At 41.8% G+C, this 23,187-nt stretch overlaps 1 protein-coding gene across 2 annotated transcripts in view; it reads right to left on the minus strand.

The window, feature by feature from the left end:
* dchs2 (dachsous cadherin-related 2) overlaps positions 1 to 20,705 on the minus strand; it is a 30,632-nt gene extending 9,927 nt beyond the window's left edge. Inside the window, exons 1-16 of one of the 2 annotated variants that reach the window (XM_014335817.2) lie at positions 18,639 to 20,705; positions 16,138 to 16,329; positions 15,819 to 16,050; positions 14,941 to 15,177; positions 12,124 to 13,146; positions 11,847 to 12,034; positions 10,858 to 10,957; positions 10,049 to 10,206; positions 8,891 to 9,734; positions 8,458 to 8,697; positions 6,077 to 6,211; positions 3,264 to 3,473; positions 1,855 to 2,715; positions 1,661 to 1,774; positions 874 to 1,085; positions 136 to 787 (exon numbers count right to left, since the gene is read on the minus strand). In XM_014335817.2, the coding sequence (XP_014191303.2) occupies positions 614 to 787; positions 874 to 1,085; positions 1,661 to 1,774; positions 1,855 to 2,715; positions 3,264 to 3,473; positions 6,077 to 6,211; positions 8,458 to 8,697; positions 8,891 to 9,734; positions 10,049 to 10,206; positions 10,858 to 10,957; positions 11,847 to 12,034; positions 12,124 to 13,146; positions 14,941 to 15,177; positions 15,819 to 16,050; positions 16,138 to 16,329; positions 18,639 to 20,366 (6,648 nt within the window). In that variant the 5' untranslated portion in view covers positions 20,367 to 20,705 and the 3' untranslated portion in view covers positions 136 to 613. Of the gene's footprint in view, positions 1 to 135; positions 788 to 873; positions 1,086 to 1,660; positions 1,775 to 1,854; positions 2,716 to 3,263; positions 3,474 to 6,076; positions 6,212 to 8,457; positions 8,698 to 8,890; positions 9,735 to 10,048; positions 10,207 to 10,857; positions 10,958 to 11,846; positions 12,035 to 12,123; positions 13,147 to 14,940; positions 15,178 to 15,818; positions 16,051 to 16,137; positions 16,330 to 18,638 lie in introns of those variants that run through there. The other variant, XM_042223904.1, reaches the window with a different exon arrangement.
* Between the last annotated feature and the right edge of the window lie 2,482 nt (positions 20,706 to 23,187).

Consider the following 23,187-nt stretch of genomic DNA (forward strand, 5'->3'; position numbering starts at 1 on the left):
ACTGCAACGCCTTCATTCTTTTCCCTTTTGCCTTTTGTTTTGTAGATTTGCTGCTGTGCTTGGGATCTATTTCCTGTTACATGACCCAATTTCAGACTTCACCTGTCAGGCACATGGCCTCATATTTGAGTCTAGATGACTTGGTATACGAGGTGCCCAGGTCCCAAATCATCACACCTCCACCGCTGTGCTTGACTATTGTTTGTGCTAATATGCTGTGTGTGGTTTTCACCTAACAAGACATTTGATCTTATCTGTCCAGCAGACATTGTTCCAGAAGTTTTGCAGCTCAGGAGGCAGAGTGGGTGTAATATGCCCCGTTTTGTGATTTATCTGATATTGTATTTATCCGAGCTTAAGACCTGCTAAGAACCAGATCATTTTTATTATATCCTGATATGTAAAAGCTTAAAAATGATAGAAGGTGTATCTTCTTTTCACCAGGACAGTAGGAAGATTGTAAAATGCCACCAAAATAATTGCTGTACTACGCCAGTTAAAATGCTTTAACATTTACGAAGAAGTGAAGTAGAAGAAACATGCAACTGTAGCTGATTCCATTTTGGAAGTAGAATCAATTTTATGTGTGCAATAAAGTTTTACTTAATATTTTTTATGGAGCAGTTTGAGCATACTTGTATGATGGAGTGATCTCGCGGTCCAGTAAAACATTGGTCGCAAGGATTCCTCGTACAGAGTCCAAAATGAAAGCTCCATTAAGGTTACCAGAGAGAATGGAGTATTCAATCTGGCCGTTCATGCCGCTGTCAGCATCGGAGGCAAACACCTGTTCAAAATATGAGAAGCGGTCAGTATTAGAGGGATCACTGCATGCATCTCACATCAATGAGGGCGTTAATACCGAAAGTTTACCTGCATAATGTAGGTATTGTGCACTTGGCCCTCCCAGACAGCTGTCCTGTAGGTGCTGTGTTCAAACTGTGGTGCGTTGTCATTGATGTCCACCAGAGTGATGGAGACCCTGCAGTGAGCTGTCTGCAGCCCACTGTCAGCCAACACCACCAGCTGGATGTGGGGGTTCACCTCAAAGTCCAGAGAGTAATCCTTCTGCACTCGGATTTCACCTACATAAGACGGTAACATGAAGGTAAAAGCTGCACTCAAAAGGAAGTACAGCTCAGTTAATATCAAGCCAATAAGGTTTATTTTTAAAAACACAAATCATAGAAATCATAATCTTAATTGACATCTTACTTCACGCCCTTCTGTGAACAGGGCCTTTTCCTCTTTGGCCTCTTTTCACCAAATAATAGAAAAGTCATGGTAAAGTAGTGGAAAGAAAAACACAGCTTTCAATCTGACAACAAAGGTGTCGACAGAAGTACTTTTAGGTTCAAGTTTTTGTGGTGAACGTTCAGTCCAACATCAGTATGAGATTGTGTATTTGACTTGGTGTGTCTGCACGGTTACTTTATGTAGACGTGAGTCAAAAAAAGGAATTTGGGGGAAAATATGATAAAATCATACATGGTTTTGAAATACTTATGTATTAAAAAATGCAGAAGGACCAGAAAAGCTGATTTTTTTTGAAAAGAGGTAATTTAGGGATAATACAAAAAACTAACAGAAAATCTAAATTGCGGGATTAGACGGTTTTATTGGTTAAAAAGTTGTATTTAGAAATTAACATTTTAATTACCAGTGTGACGGTTAATGGAGAAAACCTGGTTCTCGTTGCCGCTAAATATGGTGTATGTTATTCTTTGTCTGCTGCTGCTTTGGTCGTTGGCCTCCACCTTTGCAATCCAAGTGCCTTTAGAAAGAAAAAGACAAAAACAATGACTGAGATGTTCAGTGGTATCGGTGAAAACAAGACAAACAGATACAACGTACCAGCTCTGCTGTTCTCCTTGACACTGGCGTTGTAGACTTTGCTTGTGAACTGCAGTCCTTCGTGTTCTCCCTTCAGATGGATAAAAACCAGGCAGGTAGAGGTCAGAGCAGGATGTCCTCTGTCTGAAACGACAACTTGCAGCTTCCTCCCAGAGAAACCCGCTCTCACTCGTCTTCTCAGCGAAATCTCTCCAGTCTCTGTGTTGATGTCAAACAGATTCTCCTCGTCTGATAACGCATAATGTATCGTCCCATTCTCACCCTGATCCCCATCTGCTGCTGTCACTGTGGTAACTATCTGGTTCGGCAGCGTCCTCATGGAAACCCACGCGTTGAAGGGAGTCTGCTCACAGACCGGCATGTTGTCGTTCACGTCCTCCACCTGTATGGTGACCGACGCCAAAGAGCTCAGTGGTCCCTGAGTGCACCCATCGGTAGCGACAGCTCTGAGGCTGTACTGAGCTCTGCTCTCTCGGTCCAGAGACCTGGTGGTGCGGATCGCTCCCGTGAAGGCGTCGATTAAAAAGGCCCCTTGGCTGTTATCATCTGTCAGGGAGTAGGTCACTTCCCCGTTAGACCCTTCGTCAGGATCCGACGCACTTACACGCAGGACTTCAGCTCCTGCGGGGAGGCCCTCGCTGATAGAGGCATGATAGCTCTTGCGGGTAAAGGAAGGGATGTTATCGTTCTGGTCCAGCAGCACCAGATGGAGCTGGGTGAAGGAGCTGAGTGGGGTGGGGCCATAGTCACGGGCCTGGATGGTGAGTGTGTAATTCTGCATTTCCTCCCGGTCAAGGACCTGTGTGGTGCTAATGGCTCCGGTGTGACTGTTGATGGTGAACCGACCTCTGTAGTCCTCACCTGCAGACAATCAGAGATGACATCAGTGGAAAGGAAATAAAAGATAATTCCACTTTAACTTTGGCCACTTGACTCAACAATGCACTTTTGATGTCTTGAAAGCAAGCAGTCAGACATTCATCCATTTAGAATTTTGCTTGCTTCATTTATCTGAAGGTCAGACTAAATGTATGCTGCTAATGGTCTCTCCAAGCAGAAACATATGCACACAGCTCAATATTGAACCAAGAAGTTAGTAGATAAGCTGTGCTTGTCCCTTCACTACAGACAGTTTGTGCAAGTCTTTAACTGTTGAATAAATGATATGCTCTAAAATACTGGACTACCCACAAGTTACGCACCTACAAAAGCTGCTCAGACTGCATCAGCACTCAACTAACCTGCTCTGCAACTTTGCCTGAGCTGCCACTTTATGCGAGCCAATAATGGACTTGTTGCAAAGGTGGCATCATTACAGTAGTAGCCTTGAATTCACTGAATAACGGCATGAAGTACAGGTAAAACTTTCAAGTTGCTTGAAATACAAAAACAAGGTCTGATCTTCTCACCAACTATGGAGTAGTGAATGGTGCCATTTTCTCCATGATCTGGGTCAGAGGCCTGGGCGGTGTGGATGACCCCAGGAGGAAGGTTTTCCGGGATGCTGATGCGGAAGGATGACTGCATGAACTCTGGGGGGTTGTCGTTGTCATCCAGCACAGAGCACATCACCGTCGTCGTGCTCGAAAGTGGCCGAGCGCTGCTGTCACGAGCCTGGACTGGAGATAGGAACAGAAAGGAAGGACACAGAGGCTTCCTCACCAGTTCTTTTTTAATTATTTACTAAAATATTCAAATGCTTGACACCCAGAGGTCTGATGTTTTAAACAACAAGTGCCTAATACTATTAGCATGTTCTTTAGACCCTTTTTTCTATTTTTCTTTGGCATGTTTTAAATAGCATCCAAATAGCACCAAAAGCAAAGTGTAGCTATTGTAAACCTGATGTCTTAATGTCTGAATGTCTCAGATATGCCACACGCTGTTATTTTAATAACTCATTCAACACTAGAGTATCATTTTAAAAAGCTATACTGTACACATTATATGTAACAATTTTACTCAAAATTCTTTCTTACAACACAGCAATGAGGCAATTATTGGCTGTGTGTCTGGACACTGTGTGGCCAGATTGGATGTTTAATAGCAGTAAAAACTCCAAAATCAGTCAACGGAAAATAATGAGACACAGCTTTTAACACATGCTGACAAGAATTTTTTTTATTTCTTTCCAATTCATTTCAGTGTTTCCCAATAAGCCCTGTGAGATTTTGGCGTGGCTTCTAAATATTCAGGCCTTCCTGTTATTATATTTAATTACTGGGACTTTATTTTTAATTATACTGGCAACTGTACAAATATTATGGTAAAACATGTGAAAGCATTTCACCAAACGCTGGTGAATCTGTTGAACGTAATTACTGCACGCACCCATGTGAGAGCGAAAGCAAACTCTCGAAAAGACAGAAGGGTGTAGCGGTGCAGTCAGAAGAGGTTAGCTATACTGTAGCTCAGCCCTTTAAAAGTCTTCTGTTTCCTTAACATAAATCAATCTGCTGAATAACGTTGCTTTAACGGAGAAAGTCGACCTTAAATTCTTTACGGCTTTGCCGGTGAAGCGTGACAAAGGAGAAGGTACAGAATGAAAGTATTTGTATAACCCTTCAGATGCGGGCTCTCACCCAATTATCGTTGTGAGTGTGTGGCTAAGCAAGCAAGGTCGTGATATGAAAGGAATCAAATTCCTGTGTTTACACAGCTGTTGTCACATTAGCTGGGGTGTCTTTGAAACCAGTTTTCCTCAGGACATCTTGATCATAGCCATTAGTGATGCAATAACAGGGCAGCTCAACACAAACATCACCTCCACACAGACTGCCTCATCAGCAGATTGTATCTTCTGCCTGACAGGCTGTAATTGAACAATTACAGAAATTTGCACTGACTTTAAGTACTGTGCAAAAGCCTTGAGCCACCCCTTATTTCTTTACATTTCGTGTCTTGAGCAATAGTTCTCCAGGTCTTTCTGGAGGTTTTTCAAAGTCTTTTTGCTAAACATTGGCTGCTTTTTCACTCATTCTCAGTTTCATTTTCCCTTTGTTTCTAGCGCCCTGCCACAAAAACACATCTCATCGTTGGTTATATCCACAAAAAATACCAAACATAACACATTTGACAGGAATAGTAATGTATTTTTGCACCAACAAGATGATTCTTAAAGACCTATTGGCTGAAAAGTTAGTGTGCACCACATTCATATAAAATCTGAGGAAACTGGAGGAAAAAAGAAGAAATGGCAAGAGTAAGAAACTATCTGCAGGAGATGAACAGAATCTAAAAGTCATGTCCTTAACAAGAATAGAAACGGGAGAAAAGGTTGAAGTTACAGAAAAACTAGAATGAAAACCAGGTCTTATGGAGTGATATGAAAATGAATTTGAAATCTTTGGCTCTAATCATCTTAATATGTGGGGAAGAAGTCAGAACAGAGATCCAACAGTGAGTGTCTACAGCCATCTGTAAAACATGGTGGAGCCTCAGTCATGGTCTGCGGCTGCATTCCAACCAGTTGTGGACGTAGAAATGTACCGTCAGGTATTGTTCAACTATGCAATATTATCTGAAAAGTATCTGATTGGCAGCAGCTTCAGTTTTCAGCTTGACAATGATACCAAACAGACTGCCAATGCAGTAAAAAACACACCATTAAACACCATCAGTCTTGGATTGGCCTCCCCAGAGCCCGGACCTCAACATTACTGAAGCAGTGTGGTATCATCTTGACAGAGAACCGAAAAAAAGGCAGCCAACATCCGAGGAAGAGCTCTAGATGTCCTTCAACAAGCCTGGAGAATTATTCCTGAAGACTACTTAAAGAATTAGAAGAAAACCTGTCTTGTTTACACGTTTCAACAAACCCCTCCACCTATTTCCCAAGACTTTTGCCCAATGCTGCACGACTGACTGGCGCGTTTGTCACGACACTTGACAAACACAAGATTTCCTTTTACCACTGTTGTTGTATTAGATTGCTCTGATTTATTACAGAAAAAAATCCATTTTGGTGATGAGTTACTTAGTTTCTGAGCATAATTCTGATGTCTTCAGTGTTATCATTCTGGAAGTCATTAAACATGTGACTTTTACTGCATTGTTTTGCACAACTGCCGATTTTCCCTTGAGTTTGTTAACCCTGAACTTATAATTAAACTTTCTCATCTTTATTAATAGATACGTGCTTTACTTCTGGCTTTTATTGTTGAAAACTGTTATTTAAAATGTTATTGCTCAGGACTAACAGATGTTTGCTTATGTGTCCTACCTCTGAGAGTAAAATGCTGCTGCTGCTCTCTGTCCAGGTAGGAGGTGGTGGTAATCAGGCCGGTGTACGGGTTGATGCTGAAGAGCTCATAGCCGGGACCCGGCAGCAGACTGTACCACACCACAGCGTTCTCCTCTGAGGACATGAACACAGGAGGCGAATGTAAATGCTGTCACAGACCTCAAAACAAATGCTCAAGCAAAAAAAAAAAAAGGAAAATCAAGGTTAATAGAAAAAAAAATCAACTTGATCATATATCAGATAATGCTGCATAATTACAGAAATCCAGTGATTTACATTACAGATATGCTCCCCGACAAACGATACACGCTAGTTTCTCTATTGAAAAAAACATTTTCAGTTTCAAGTAGATATAAATAGCCTTAACACTGGTGAGACAAAAAAATGTGGCTTCTCTAATGAGACTATGGATGTCAAAAACAACACAGTGCATTTTTATGCTCGCGATCTCCAGAAAAACCGATACCTCTAGTCGTTGAATCGTTATCTACCTCACACATTCAACTTTAGTTCAGGTCCATTCATGTTTATTGCTGCTTCTGTTTCAGGCAGCGCTTATCTCAAGGAAAAGAGAACAATGTGGCCACTGAACTTCACAAGGCAGTTAAAACCTCAGCGAAGGCCTGCTGCTTGCAGCTTTTATGGTTCTTGTGATACGAAGCAAACGCAGAGTTCACTTCAACTTTACGTGCAAGCTGTGGTCTTGATGACCATCACAATGATGCACGTTTCACATCACTTTAGTTTCAGAAGATCGAACAAGGCGAGGAATGCGTATAGCATTTAAGGCTATGATTACTAAGATATCTTTTATGCTGATAGCAGTAAAACATTTGAATCACGGGGCATTTGTACGTTTTTGAAATTACGGTCTATTCACACACTTGTATGATGTTGTATAAGAGCATAACTCGATTACTAGACTTCTTCTGCTTAGCTTTGTTTGGTTCACTGATTTAATTTACATTGCTGTTAACTTGGTTTGCTTGGTAGGTGTCAAAACTACAAAACTCTGTCAATGTCTTCTTCATAACTCTTTTGGTGTAAACCGTGTCACTTTTGTCTCTTGTGCATAAACAACCATAAACAATTCCCACTCCGGGTACTAACAAACAAAAGTGTTCCATCAAAACATTTAAGTTTCAGCCAAAGTGCAACCCTGGCACAATGACCAAATCTTACCATCAAACCTCTTTGTAAATAATCAAACTCTTCTTTTGAACACAAAGACAGCACAGTTACTCTTTAAAAAAAAAAATCCCTCCCAAAATCTCAACTCTTGCTTAACAAAGGGAAATCCAGAAGGCTCAGAAGTTTAGCTGTCACACTCATTCACATTGCAGCTCTTCTGTGATTGACTCCAGCACATGGAAACTTACATACATAGATCATCAGAGACACAAAACAATGGTCATCTCTGGTGAGAGTTTGCAGGGAAAAAAGCAGCACAAATGATAATCAAATAAGACTGGTGGGAGAGCAGGCCGGCCTGCCAGACGAGGCGATTTGAGGAGATGGATGAGAACACACAGCGCCTATTGGCACAGATGGCTTGGATTATGGAAATCATGATGAGAGAGGACCTTTCAGATTTCCCAGAGGAGCTGTCTGCTTGCTGTTCTTGGACAATTCTCACCCCCAAGAATGTTAGTTCACATTGAAACCCCTCCTGTACAGGTCCCCCTGCCGCACGCCCTCCATCTCCAGTATTTAAAAAGAATCCTACTGTCAACAATGAGGAGACGAAACGGGATGTAGAAGGCCCCGTGCGCGATGTGTTAAAACAAACAGTGCCGATGTGTAGATTTGGGAATATGATTAAAGAGTCGGGTGAATGAGATTCGGTGGGATGTGCAATGAGCAGAGCAGACAAACCGAAAAGCATATGAGGAAAACAGCAGGGTGTGGTTTCAATTAAACTGTTAATGGAGTGAAAAAACAGCAGAGCTGAAGTTCGACAAGGAAGCTGAGCTGCATTACGGCACATGGTACGAGAAAAAAGTAATAAACATGGACTGTTGTACTTTGTCTTGCCAGGAAAAGCTGTAGTTTTGCAATTTGGCTCCTACTTTATTTTGATGCCTTCATCTTTTCATGGTTAGCAGTTTTATGGTTTTAGGCTTCATGGACATGTGCTAGTGCTGCCATCTAGGTAGCTCACAGGGAAACTGCCGTCTCCACTTTAATATCAGGGCAATTTCAAACTAAATTTAAATGCTGTGAAATATAATCAAAAATTAGGAATTTTTAAATAGTTGGAGCTCAAAATTAAATGTACACTACCTCAGTATAAATGTCCCATTTCAGCCATTATTTGTTGGTATTACCTCTGACGTATCGCCAGTCAAATGAATTATTACCTGAATCCTCATCAGTGGCAGAGACCCTGATCACTGGTTCTCCAGGGTCTCTGTTCTCTGCCACAGTGGCGGTGTAAATGGTTTGACTAAACACAGGCGCCTGGTCATTCACATCCCCGACCTCCACTGTCAGAGTCTGGGTGGAGGAGAGTGAGGGCAGGCCTTGGTCCAGCGCACGGACGGTCAGACGGTGGAAACGTTCTGTCTCATAATCCAACGGGGCAGTGAGAAGCAAGAGGCCTGAAAAAGAAGGAAGGAAATAAAAGAAGAATTAATTTTCACATTTAAAAGTGAAATGTTTGATGTTTGAATTCACTGTGAATCAGCAGACGTTCATATGTCTGATATTCATGTGGTGAGTCTGATGAGGTTTTTTTTTAGGTAAAATTTTATTTAGAATAAATTTTTTCCGCTGTGCAAAAATCACAAATACCTGTCTTCTCCTCCAGTGTGAACAAGCCTTTCTTGTTTCCAGAAATAATAGAGAAGGAAACGATCCCATTTTCACCTTGATCTCCATCTATGGCCACAAAATGATGCAGCAGACTCCCCACCTCTGCGTCCTCCATCACCTGAGCTGTGTCTGCCGATACGAACACCGGCCGGTTATCGTTCATGTCCAGCAGGAAGAGCTGAGCCGTCATCGAAGCCTGTTTACGCTCATTCGTCTCCTTCGCCTGATCTGTGGCTGTTACAGTGAATGCGAAGCTGGGGGTGCTCTCGCGATCTAAAGGTGCTGCTACAGTCAGGCTCCCCGTGTAAGGGTCAATCCGAAAGGGGAAGGGTGATGATGACCCGCTGACTTCAGCGTCAAAGGCGAGCTCATAGCGGAGGGCACTGTTTGGATAGGTCCCGTCAGCGTCTCTGGCATGAAAAGCGTACGCCAGCGATCCGACTGCAGCGTCCTCCCTCAGACCAAACATCACCAGTTTATCAGGGAACCAGGGCGTGTGGTCGTTCACATCCTCCACTATCACACAAATCAGAACAGACACATTCATGATGGGAATGAGGCTGGCGTCCTCAGCACGAACCACGAGGAAGTACTGCATGGCAGCCTCGTAATCCAGCGGCTGGTTGATGTATATGTCACCGAAGGAGCTGTCGATCCCAAAGTGAACACTCCCGTCCCCCTCAGTGATGGAGTAGTGAAATCTCCCTTTATCTGAAACACGTGCAGAGCCAATAACAGTCGCAGGCTCCGTGTCCTCCCGCACCAAAATGCGTCTCACAATTTGGCGATCGGAGCGGCCGTACAGATCTTCTAATCCATGAATCTGAAAAGCACAAAAAAAAGACAAAGTTTTAGTTTGCTATGATTACCTTTTTTCCCTCCGTTTGGATTATGGGAGGAAAGCACTTGTCCAAACCCAGCTTTACTCTTTACGGTTATTAATTTAAAGTTAGCATGAAAAGATACAAACAATAAAGCAATAAAATACTGTACTGTATAAAAATGAGTGTAAACTTCCAAAACAGTTAATGCAGTATTTTCGTAAAATCTCTTGACTTAAAGCTGATCGTTCATACTGCAATTAAATAATATGTCACTGTTTTTAAAGGTGTGGCCTAACTGGAGCACAGCCCGTACCTGTACATGAATGACTGCAGTGTCCTCCTGAGAGATGACTCCGCTGTCCCTGGCGGTCACTTTCAGAGTGTAGTACGCTTTTGCATCTTGGTTGAAGAGCTCTGTTGTTGTGATATCTCCAGTTTTGCTGTCAATCTCAAAGTGCTCCAGATCATCATCTTCGAAAGCAGACAAAAAGAGATGCGAACAGAGCGAACTGTTAATAACACAGGTCTGCAACAAAAAAACGGCACGGGATTTTCTGACTGTTTCTTATAGATTTTTACTCACTGAAACTATGAAAAATATTTTTTAAATTCCATCCTCGTCAGGTTTGCTTCCACAACTCTTGTTTTTAGTCTAATTAAGCGTACGATGCCCCTTTTTAAACTGAAGTCTGGTACCCTATACTTGAGTCAAAAAACCATATCCAATAATAATTTCTTACATTAATTTAATATTTCTAAGAGTGAAACTCAAGAGAAATATAAATAGAAAATGTGAGAAATTGAGGACAGGGGGTCGGGGTGCGGTGGGCTTGGCGGCATGAGGAGCTCAGATGATCGTGTCCCAACAGGTTTATTTTGTTCATAGTGAAAGGTAAGGAATCTCAGAAACACAGTTAATTGTAATAATAATATTTATTTTTTTCCATCGCTGTTTTTTATGTGAACTCACGTGATTACGTGATTGAGGGAAATGGAGATCATTTTTAGATTCAGCACCCTAAAAAACATAAAATTTACCAAAAACATCCCATGCAGCTAAAAAAACCCCTTTTTTTCAGACCAAGTCTGTATAATCAGTCAGGACACACGTTTACAGCTCACCTGTGACCAGTGAATGAATAACTGTTCCATTCTCTCCTGCGTCCAAGTCTTTGGCAAACATGTTCGTGACCAAGGATCCTGACTGTAGACCAGCCCATATCTGAAGTGAACACGTAGAGCGCATAACTACATCTGACAACATAACAACACATACACTAAAGATATAGTGTAGAATTTGCACAACTGTATCTAATCTTAGACACTAAGTCATATTTATCTCGAGTTCATTTTTTCATGGCACATATATACGTTTATGTTCACAGTAAATTAGCGCTTGAAGTAATTTATGATATTTTGATATTTGCTCTCCTTAAACTTGCTTTTTAATGTGTGCTGATAATATGTTGTGTAGTGATCATACATGGTCCTTATTAGCATATACACATGCTACAGTATTACTTAGATAACTTATCCCACTTAGATCATTTTTGCCTGGTACTAGGTCTTTGAGAGACAACATGATGACACCAAAATCTATAATATATCAATTTGTGTAGCAGGTATTGATACATGTGGGGGATGTTGTGACGGTGTAATAATTTCTAATATTAAATAATGCTGGTATATGGGGAATATTGTCATGTTTTTTTGTATTAACTCGTCGACCTGTACTTAGTTTTCACGTAGTTTTTCTTTTCCATGTCTTTAACTGCCTGCTTCATGAGCTGCTCTGTGTCTGTCTTCACTATTTCTGTGTCTTCTTCTTATTTCTGTTTTTTCTTAGTGTAAAGGACTTTTTCCTGCCCTTGTGCTTGTCATTTTGGTTAGGTATTAATCAAAACAACATTAAAGTACCTTTACAGACTAACAATTTGTTTTTTGCCTACATGTGAACTTCCTGAGTTTTACCGCTAAAGTGACAAATGCATTTCCTGATGCATCAAAAGGCAACAACAGCTAAATGTTATTGAGAAGCATGTGCAGTTTGGAGCGCAGATGTAACTGTAATTTATCAAGACTGCTTTTGATTGCATCAGTAGTTGCATCACCTGCACATTCAGCTCTTTACTGGCTGGCAGGTAAGTGAACTGCGGCGCGTTGTCATTGATGTCGGCGATCAGGATGTGAACGGTGGCGGTGGCATTGAGACGAGGGTGACCCTGATCTGTCACCATCACCTTCAGACTGTGCTGGCTGTACTGTTCCCGGTCCAGTGCCACCCAGTTGATGATTTCACCTGGCAGAAAATGGAGAAAGGTTAATGTCACATAGGTGACCATGGAGCACAAGGTAACTTTAAGGTGGTGTTACTTGATGTGTTTGTACCTGTTTTAGCATTGATTCGGAAGAATTTCCCATCTGAGAGCAGGAGATAGGACAACTGGCTGTTTTTCCCAGAATCCTTATCCACGGCCTTGACGGTTCCCACCAGACCTTGTGGCGACGACCCCTCCAACACAGTGAAGTAGTAAACGTCCCTGCTGAACACCGGGGCGTTGTCATTGATATCCAGCACCAGCACCGTCACTGTGGCCATAGCTGTGGTATTTGACAGTGAAGCCTCCGTAGCCAACACTCGAAAATGATACTTGGACTCTGTCTCATAGTCCAGGTTGGCTGAGAGATACAACCATCCCGTCTTTGGGTGAATCCGAAACGGAACCAGAGGGAAGCCAGGTTCTCCTTCCAAAGAGTAGATGATGCCGGAGTTTGAAATGTGGGCTCCACGGGTTCGGTGAGCCCTCGCTTGGATGACCCGAGCATCTTTCCTGTAGCCCTCCCCAATCTCCACGTGATAGATCAACGTCTCAAATGCCAGGCTGTCTTCGGCAGTCGTTTGGTCTACGTTTACTGAGAGGGTCAGGGTGGAGCTCAGGGAAGGTTCTCCTTCATCTTTGGCCACAATCTCCAGCTTGTATCCCTGCTGATGATCCATCTCTAAACTCTCATTTAGCGTAACCGTCCCGAGATTGTGATCAATAACAAACACGCCATTTTCCCTGCTCTTCAGGTAATACTGCACCCGACCATTGGCACCACTGTCATAGTCATGCGCGTGAGCGATGAACAACACGGTTCCCGGTCGAGTGTTTTGTGACACCGTGATGGTGTCACTATGTTTGGGGAAAATGGGGGCGTTGTCATTAACGTCAGCTACAGTGATGTTGACTTGGGTGGTGCTGTAAACGGGAGAGGCGTCGGTGTAGGACTGAAGAACCAGAAGAGCGTACGGCTGAGACTCGTGATCCAGGGGCTTGAGGTTAGTGATCAGACCCAACTTTGGATGAACGGAGAACAAACTCTGAGGGTCTCCAGAAGAGATTCGATAAGATACAGATTCCATGGAGTCTGTAGAAAAAACAAAAAAACCACTTTCTTCCCTTTGAAATAGTCATAAAAATTTAAAGGGCTTACATAAATTAGACATTTAAAGACATTGTTCTAGATGTCTTGGGATTTAATCAGATGTAACTTTGAATGCACACACACACACGCTAATACACTTTAAGTAATTAAAGCACAGGCCAGAAGATCCCATTAATCCCCTGGGAGTGTTTGTTGTGCTTCGACTGTAAACTAAAAACTCCTGAAACAAGCAGAGAGCTTAATGGTGCTCGACTCCTGTCAAACAGCCCCAATTCTGCTGTTTCTGCTTTAAGTCGAAGTGTTAATCTCTTAAGTGATTAGACAGCCTTGAATGACTGTCTAGTGGTGTTGGGGCGTTTAGCTGTTGAAGGCATTCGGTGGAAAAACAAGACTATGAGGAGATAATTATGAATCCCTTTACTCTTTGAAAACCATCTACGCAGAGGTTTTTTTAAGATACTGAGAATAAAATTATAAATGATATCCACTCTTCTATTACTTAAACTGTTGCCACCACAACCTGCTGTTATATTTAACAGAAAGCGCCCAATAAATACGTTTAGAACAACAAGGAAGAAAACGAGCAGGTTGATCTGTAACAGGATTGTTTCTGATGTAGATGCAGTACACTGCACAGCTACTCTTTATTATCTGTCATGTGTTCGTGAGACTCAAAGGGATTAAAGATTAAACTTTAGCTTCTTCATGTCTGAAAGGAGATTTGAGCAACTTTTCTGTCGCAATCATCTGTCGGGATATTAATGCCTTTGTGTAACAGCCACCTATTCTGAATGTGTCTAAATCCAGTTATTATGTTTCAAGAGACCTATGAAGCACGATAATGTCAGTACCTACACTAATCCACCTCATATTAAACAGCTGTATAGGTTTAAAAAAATATATATTTCAAGATACAGATGTTAGCTTTGCTTGTTTAGCTTATCTTACCATAAAGCTGATAAAGTTTACGAACCATCCGAACTGAATTTCTTTGAACTGGAGGCCAAAAAGAAACTCAGTGATTTTCAGAGTCCTGCTCACACAAACGTAACTCTCAGCAGCACGTGATTACAGCAGGACGCTGGAGCAGGACTAGCTTGAAGCTTTTAACATAGCTTTATTATGCAAGAACACTTTTACGCTTTGTTCCTTTTGTTTGCACTCGTGACAAAAGCATAAAGAAGAGAGAAACTTATAAAATGTTCAAAATGTTTTTCAGCTTTAAAACTGATGTTTTATTTTTTTTGGGACTGATTCAGATCCTTTACTGAGAGTTTGAAGCTCTCAGAGTATAATTGGACTGACAAATTACACTATATGAACAAAAGTATTGGGACACACCTCTCTGTTATTGAACTCAGCTGCTTCAGTCCCATTGGAGTATAAAATTTTAGCATCATGGTGCCAAAATGGCTCAATGAATTTGAGAATGTTACTTCAACAATGCAACAAGTAAGTTTGTGGGATTTCGTCCCTCCAAGTGATTCCCTGATCACCTATTAGTGGGGTTACAGCGAAATGGAAGCATTTAGGAACCTCAGCCTCACAGCCAAGAAGTGGCAGAGCAGATGAAGTTACAGGTGACACCAGTGCTTTTTTCCCCCATATGGTGTATGTTGTGTCCTCTACAGTAACTCAACAAAATCTTAGTTGTTAAACTTCTCCCGTTGCTGTAGTGATGTTCAGCAGAGGTAGAGTCTGGGACCTTGTGATGACTCTCTCCCAGCTGCTCTAACATCAGTTTGGATAATAATGAGCAGATAATACAAGTCTAACCTGTTGGGTTGATGGCCTGCACCGTCCCCACAGGTGTCCCCGGTGGCGCGTCCTCAGGCACTGTGAAAGCGTAACGTGACCTCTGGAACACAGCTGGAGCCTGAGCACTGCGTAAAACATTGATCGTGACCTCTGCAGGTCTGGCTGAGATCGAGCCTCCTCCGTCCTGTGCTGTTATCAAGAGCTTTACATTAGCTGTGCCCAGGTGGGTCAGAGTGGAGGTCAGGAGAAGCATTCCTACAGACGAAAAATACGACATAAAGAAATTAATTTAAAATGTTTTTATTTTTCCCCAGTTCCTTTCTGCTTTTCAAATGTGTGAAATGAGATTCACAACACTTCACATTTATTATATTGACAGATGGGAAGGACAGGGCTTGTTTTTGTAACCAAAATGCATCTTATAAGTGCAAGAGAATCAATATATGTCTATAAAAACAAATGCAGGCAGTAAAGTGTCAGAAAGTTTTCTTTTCCTATAATTTATCCATTTCATGGTGTTAAATTTTGGCTGAGCATGAATCTTATCTTACCCCTTAGCCACCTGGGGATCTAAGCCTTTTGGGGCTTTCTGCATCACCCCTGCTGAGCTGTGACATTGACAATCATTTCATGGGGACTTACACAAAGTAAGCAGTCGTTTATCCCTGAATAATGGAGCCTGCCAGTCACACGGTTTACTTAAAGACTACTGATTGGATCAATGTGACAAATCAAGCTTAAGAAGTCAAAATGCTATCCTTTACCAAGACTGAAACCTACACAAAGCTTTATTTATTTCAATATTGGAAAAGCAACAGTTGGTTCACTGGAAATTGTGTCCACACACTTATGTTCAGACTATAACAGAAAGTGTTCTCACACCTTTACGGCCCTACCTGTTTGTTTATCCAGCGAAAACAAAGTGGACATGTCGCCAGGAAGGAGGTCGTAGGTAACCTGGCCAAACCTGCCAGAATCTCTGTCAGTGGCAATAACGCTGACGATCTCTGTGCCAGGCTGCGCGTGGCTGCTGATGCTCACGGTGTACTCCTCAGGGCTGAACACTGGAGCGTTGTCATTCAAGTCCTCGATCTCAATGTGCACATAGGTTTGAGCACTCAAGCCTCCCTGAGGGAGAGGATTTTATTAGGACCCAGAAATTAGGGATAAATTGTTTAAATGAAATCCACTGTTATATATCTGCGTGTCACTCACTGGATCCTCAGCCTTGATCAGGATGTCGTGGACCGTCTGTCCCGTATCTCGATCAATATCCTGGGAGACGCACAGCTCTCCGGTGTGGGGGTTTATTTGGAAGAGCGGATGTGTGGCCTGTTTGTCGAAGCCATCAGTCAGAGAGTAGAGCAGCGTCCCAAACTCAGGGCTGTCTGCATCTGTAGCGACGACCTAAAGAGAAGAGAAATGCAGGCATGAAAACAGGAGGTGCAAAAATGAAAACACCTTAAATCATTTCTTTAACACAAAAGAGAAATTCAATTAAAACCAGTGCTGCAGAATAACTGGGAACAATTTAGTGTAAAACTTATATATTCATATCTAAGGTCATATGTGGGAAAAAAAACATTAAATAATTAATTTAAAACCTATCATCAGCCTATAATGTGCTATATGTGCTGCATATGGTGTAATTATGATCATCTAAGATGATTTTCTTCACAACTTTAACAGGTAACTGTTACCTTTCTGGTAAAAATGGTGCCCTGATCCTTTATTTTAATAAGCACATGTTTAAAGGGGAAACCCTAAACAATTACACTGTAATGCTAAAAATAAAACAAAGGTAAAACATGTAATATGTTTAATAAAAATATAAAGAATTAAGAGAAACACTTTTGAAAAATGTCCACAGGTAGATTATTTGGTTTAGGTGAGCTTAGATTTTGTACCTGAAACTGCTCGTTGAAAATGAAAATAATAACAAGGCCTTTATTAATAACTCAACAATATAACTGAACTTATATAATGATGATGAAGCGAGGAAGAACACCTCCTTAGTTAGTGATGATTGAATGATTACGACATTTGTGTTCATCGCTGCCCAGTTTTTAAGTGATCTGAGAACGAAAGAGTTCAGTATGAAATGACATGGACGTGATTAATAACTGACTAACTATTATTAATTAATAACTGCATTAACGAATATATTGTTCTTGAATCAAAGCACACACTAGACAGTCTTTGTGGTTCATGCAGTTTCACATGAATTCATTCATGCTTTGTGTTTCAATTCATGTCCCTCATCTTATGAAGCTTGTGTGCACATAACTGCAAAAAAAAAATAATAATAAATAAAAATAAATAAATAAATAAAAAAAAAAAAAAAAAATAATTATATATTATATATATATATATATATATATATTAGTAAGATTATGAAGTGCTCCTACTCAAATACTTTATGTAAAAATTAGCAGTTTTTGGTATGTTTAAGTGTTTATATATTAGAAGAAATATTCCTTGTAAAACAGCACTCCCATACTACAGTAACTGCCAGCTTTTAGATTAAGCTTTGTACTATGAATCATAATACGCGTCTTCCTTTGACAGTGAGAGTCAACATAATAAAAGCATAAAAAAATCCCCACAATCAAAGGGCGAGGACCATCCCTGCAGTATAAAGATTATAGTAAAAACGCGCCTTATATCCTGTGCAGCTCCTTTCATGTCTGCCTGTGGCTGTGACTGCAGACATGTCTCACGGATAGAGCGCTCATTTTACAGTCATAAAGATGATATCACCTCCCAGTTTGTGAACTCTGATCAAAGGAAGTTTAAAGACACGGGTCAAGGTCTGGACAGTCACGCAAACCCAGTCAGTTTTTTGAAGCTTGCTTCTTAGAATAAAGCATATGTGCTGCGTTTGCAAAATCATGCGACAGAGGGGGGTTCCTTATAGACGACTTCCCAGATATTCTGGTTACCTCTGCTCCTGCTAGTTCTCGCATTTATTTTGGATGACATCTTCAGTATTCTGAAGCGTCGTAGCTAAAGTTCGAATCGGGAACTAAGCAACTAAAAGTCAGCCAGATGTTTAGAAATTTTCAGTCCTTATATATTCATCGAATCTCTTGTTTGCAGAAAATGTGCCCTTAAACAAATGTTCCTTTGTGTTGGGATGCACTTTGTGCCAGCCTGCTGGAGTGTGGTACCAGGCAGCACATCTGTCATACTAAAGCCACAGAGCTAAGCTGGAAAGGGTGCATGTTGAGCATCTTTAGGAGGAACACTTGACGGCTTTGTGCAAACAGACTGAAGGCTACTTTTGTCTTATAAGACGTAAGACAGACACAGCAAAAGAGCACAAGATGCTGGATATTTACTGTGAATCTTTCAGAAACTACAAAGATATCTTTATTTTTGTTTCTGTGAATCCATGTTAGCTGATATTTTACTGAGATGAGTGCCAAGTCAAGTGAAACGCTCCCCTGGTCTGTGGGTGGATGTGTTCTTGTAAATAAATAAATAAATATGCATGTGATTTCATATGAGTGTCAGCTTCCCAAATTGTAAAAAATATGTATATATTTGTTGCCTTGTTAATAAGCTTTTCTGATTCAGTGCCAATTATTATTATCATTATTATCATCTTGTGGATCCTCCTTGGATAGAAAATGTAATTAGAACCATTCAGAAACAATAATGTGTTGTTCTTTTAGATAAGTCACCAAAATGATGCTGAATATCCTTCAACATACTTGTAAAAAGCAGCTTCCAACATCGCTCTGCTCTAGTATGGACACATTGTACAGCTGCTGCTCGAACACTGGCTCGTTGTCATTGACGTCTTCCACGAGCACCGTGACTGTCGCTGTGGATGACAGAGCCGGTTCTCCTCCATCCACTGCCACCACCAGGAACCATATCTCCATCTGCGTCTCTCTGTCCAGAGCTGCAGCTGTGGCGACCAGGCCTGACTGGTCGATGTCGATCAGGCTGTCCTGGTTGGACTTCAGAATGGAGTATCGGACCTCTGAGTTTGCACCCTCATCTGCGTCTCGAGCCTGAAACTGGATGAGGGAACTCCCCTGAGGAGCATCTTCTGAAATACTTATGAGATAAGCATCCTTCTCAAAGACTGGGTAACAGTCATTCATGTCCGACACCTTCAGGAGGAAGACCGTCTCACTGCTCAGGGGAGGGTTGCCAAAATCTGATGCCTGCACCTTCAGCTCATACAAATCCTTCTCCTCCCTGTCCAGCTCAGAGTTAACACACAGTGCATACAGAAAGTCATCTGTCTGCTTCAGGGTGAACTTCCCATCACCTCCCTCGAGCGTGACAGTGATTCTCTCCCCCTCGAGGTCGGGGTCCGACACTGAAATCCGGGCTACGTAGTCCCCGACTGCTGCTGATTCCGACACCACAGCATCTCCTGTGTCACTGAGAAACAGTACACTGATGGTGGGGCTGTTATCGTTGATGTTAAGCACTCTGACACCCACGAAAGTGCTGCTGTACTCAGGCTGAACCCCGTTGTCTCTCGCGCTGATGATCAACTCATGAAAAGCCTGAGTCTCAAAATCAAGCGGCTTGTTGAGATAGACCACCCCGGTGGTTTCATTGATGGAGAAAACCTCATTTGGGTCGCTCTGCCTCCTGTTGATCTCATACGTGAGTCTGCCATTGTCACCCAGGTCATAGTCAGTGGCCTGCACCTGACACACAGCAGACATGACTGGAGCATCCTCACGCACTGAGGTGTGATATTCAGTCTGGTTGAACACAGGCGGGTTGTCATTCTCATCCAGGATGTGGATGTTCACCCGAAGAGTCCCAGTCCTGGCTGGGATCCCCCCATCAAAGGCCTCGATTGTCAGCGTGTACAAGTCCTGCACTTCTCTGTCTAGCTTACTGTTAAGAACTAGATCCAGGTTGAGGTGGTTCTCAGGTCCACTGCGATAATCCAGGTGGAATAAGTCACTCATCTCACTCTCTGTGATCCTGTATCCCTGAGTACCAAACTCGCCCTCATCCTGGTCTTTAGCACCTTCAATCTGAAACCGACTCCCCGGTGGGCTCAGTTCTGATATTTCCAGCTCAACCTGCTCGGAGGGGAACACGGGAGAATGGTCGTTCACATCTTTCACCTCTATTGTCACTTTTATCATCTCACCTGTGAGAGTGGCTGCCACAAATTCATACTTATCCCTGCTCTCTCTGTCCAGGACTACAGCTGTGGAGATGATGCCCGTGTCCGCGTCTATTTCCAAGTCTCTGAAAACATACGAGTCTCTGCTTTCTGAGATGAAAAACCCAGTGCTCGGCCTGCTTAGTCCCGCTCCCAGATCTCCAACGATAGTTCTGGCCGGAAGACCCTCTTTAACAGACAGCGTGAGGTTGAAGACCTGTCCCAGCGACTGTGCGCACAGCAGGGACAGGACGAGCGTCTGAAGGAGCGAAGCTGAGGCATCCTTGCACCCCATTCCTCCTTTACGCGTGGCTTTGAGCTCTCGGTTTGTTGAGGTCGATGCCCGCCAGCATATTCTCGAGTAGAAGTCCTCAGTTTTGTCCTCACGTTTGAGCGCACTTTTCCGAACCGAAACGGACGAACGCGTTTTTGCGCGCAGGGCGACTACGAGCGGTCATTCTCCTTCACCGTACTTCAGTAGCTTGTTGCGTGATACTGGATACAAAAAAATCAGCCATGGCACAGTGCAAATCCCCCTTTGGCTCCTTCACATAACTCGACACCTCTGACTGGCACCAACTGTGCGCCGTGAACACTCCTCCTGGCAGGCGGCGCGTCCCACGCTGATCGGCTCCATCTGTGGCCCCTGATTGCTTAAGATTTAATTAGGCTGAGAGATTACCTTCAGTGCCTCTTGCTGACACGTGGCCTAGTATAGCTGACCTGTGGAAGAAGTCAGAGGTTAAATTTTTTAAGATGATCCAATGATCCATGGTGATAATTATCTATCTCAAATTCAGATGAAAGACCTAAAAATTGGTGCAAGCAATTAAAATCTACATAAAAGTGAATAATGAAGCTTCTTCGCACAGTTTTCCTCCAAAATTTTCCAGATGAACATAAAATTAATGAAACCGCTATTTCAAATCAAAACCTAACTGGCATCCACACCGGTGTGAAAATTACACCATAAGGCAAGGCAAGGCAAGTTTATTTGTATAGCACAATTCAACAACAAGGTGGTTCAAAGTGCTTTACAGAGACATTAGAAACAAAAACAAATAAAAAGCATGATTTAAAATTATAAAAAGCATGATTTAAAATTAGGTGAAAGGTGAAAATAAAGTGAAATACCATATTAAAATACAAAGAAACTATAGCATCTATTTTAAAGTTCAAATAAGAAAAGCCCAACAACAATAAGAAGAGTAATACATCCTCTTCAACTTCAGCTTTCTGTTTTTGTTTTTATTTATATATTCAAATTCTGGCTCCTCCTCCACAGAAGCAAATATTTCCTTTATCATGGGCATATTTCTGTAGATTTCTTCTTCTTTTCTTAATTTTATGCTTAAAAAATAAACACATTTTGATGCAATCCAGGTTTCACTGCAGCCTGGGCCACCCTTATTCTCCTCGTGAAGATGTGAGGCTGTCAGTCATACATCATATGCAGACTTCATTCACAACAAGATATCCTAATGGTGATTTTTTTTTTTTAAATGATCCACCACAGCTTCCCTGTCGTTTCGTTGCAGCATAGCTTTGGCAATATCCCACATTTCAGTTTTAACCACACAAGTGTTTCAGTAAACACACAGAAGAGAGCAGCTGGCTCCAAATGAAAACAGGTCATTTAAATATTTTCCCAAATATATGAGGCTGAGCTTGCAGCTTGGGGTCCCCCTAGTGGCTGTGTGGGGGTTGTGCATTTGCAAAGTCCATGAATAGCTGAGAACCAGCCTATTCATTTATGTCCTCTGTAAGGGACATTTATTCTTGGTCTATATCTTTTGACTTATTTTAGCTATCCCAATAAGTCCTGCTGTACCAAATAGAGGACATCCTGGGCTTTACATTGATATCTCATGTTCAATGGGAAGATTCTTGCCACAGCTCTCAGGAGCATAAAGCAAGCAAGAGCTCTGAAATGTATAAAAGATGATTACTGCATGGGAGCCTGCTTCCTTCACTGGGGAAAAAAAAAAACAAAAACCAATTTTATATACAATTTTACAGTTTTACCCTTTTTTTTCTTTTTCTTTTTTTTCATAAAGGAAATATAAATGTCACTTTGCCAGAAAAAACTGATTGGGGCTTTTCCTTTTTTGACACGAATGTCCGCTTTAGATTATCTATGAAAGATACGTGTGTCAGATTAAAACCTGAAATTTTAGCAGGACGGAAACTGCATTTGTTAGAAAGTGTCGTCCTTCAGTCACACGTGTCCTTGAATTTTCTGGAACAATGTCACCATTTCATGTTGTCTTGGAAAAAAATATCTTAGCTAAATAAAATATATTTTAGAGATCACAAGTGCACCTAACTGTAACATCTGAACTCTCAACCATCAATGCTGTCGTCTCCCAGAAATGCAGAGGAGGATGAAGAGCACTTTGACATGTGTCTCAGGTCTCTAGAAGAGGAGATCATGTATAATGCGAGCCGCCTACTGACGGTTGAAGAACCTCTGAAGGAGGTGGAGGAGCAGCCAGAGCCAAGAAAAGCCCGTCTGAAGAAGAAACCTGGCCGAGCCTTCTGTCGTTCTCTCTCCAAGCTCTACATGCAGGACTCAGGTAGCCATGGAAACATTAACAAACAACACCGTGTGCCCGACAATTCAACCAAATTACTCTTACTTAGAGCAATATCGATAATTTGACCGAGGATCCTTCCCAATTTTCCCACTTTGGCTTTAATAAATGATGATAACTAAAATCTTATTTCAAATTCTTCTTCATCATGCCTGGAACATATACTCACACCCAGTTTATTAGGAACACATCTTTAAAGGATTTATTAAAACCAGCAACTCATCAACCTGCTGAAATTCAAACCGAACATCAAAATAAGAAAGAAAAGTGATTTAAGAGACTGAATGTAGCACGCCTGCTAGTGTCAGACAGGCCTTTCTACTGGGATTTCCCCACACAACCACCTCTGGAGTTTACAAAGGAGAAAATAACCAATGAGCAGTTCTCTAAGTGAAGATATTTTCAGAGGCCAGAGGAAATTTGCCAGACTGTTTCGTAGCTGAGCCACATTTTCATAAAAAACTTAGTTGAACATTGTTACACAACAGGAATAATAAATCCCCCTCAATAGAAAGGTTGTCT

Source organism: Haplochromis burtoni, unplaced genomic scaffold, assembly GCF_018398535.1.
Source record: "Haplochromis burtoni strain Fernald_Lab_line unplaced genomic scaffold, NCSU_Asbu1 Contig_122, whole genome shotgun sequence".
NCBI classification, from domain to species: domain Eukaryota; kingdom Metazoa; phylum Chordata; class Actinopteri; order Cichliformes; family Cichlidae; genus Haplochromis; species Haplochromis burtoni.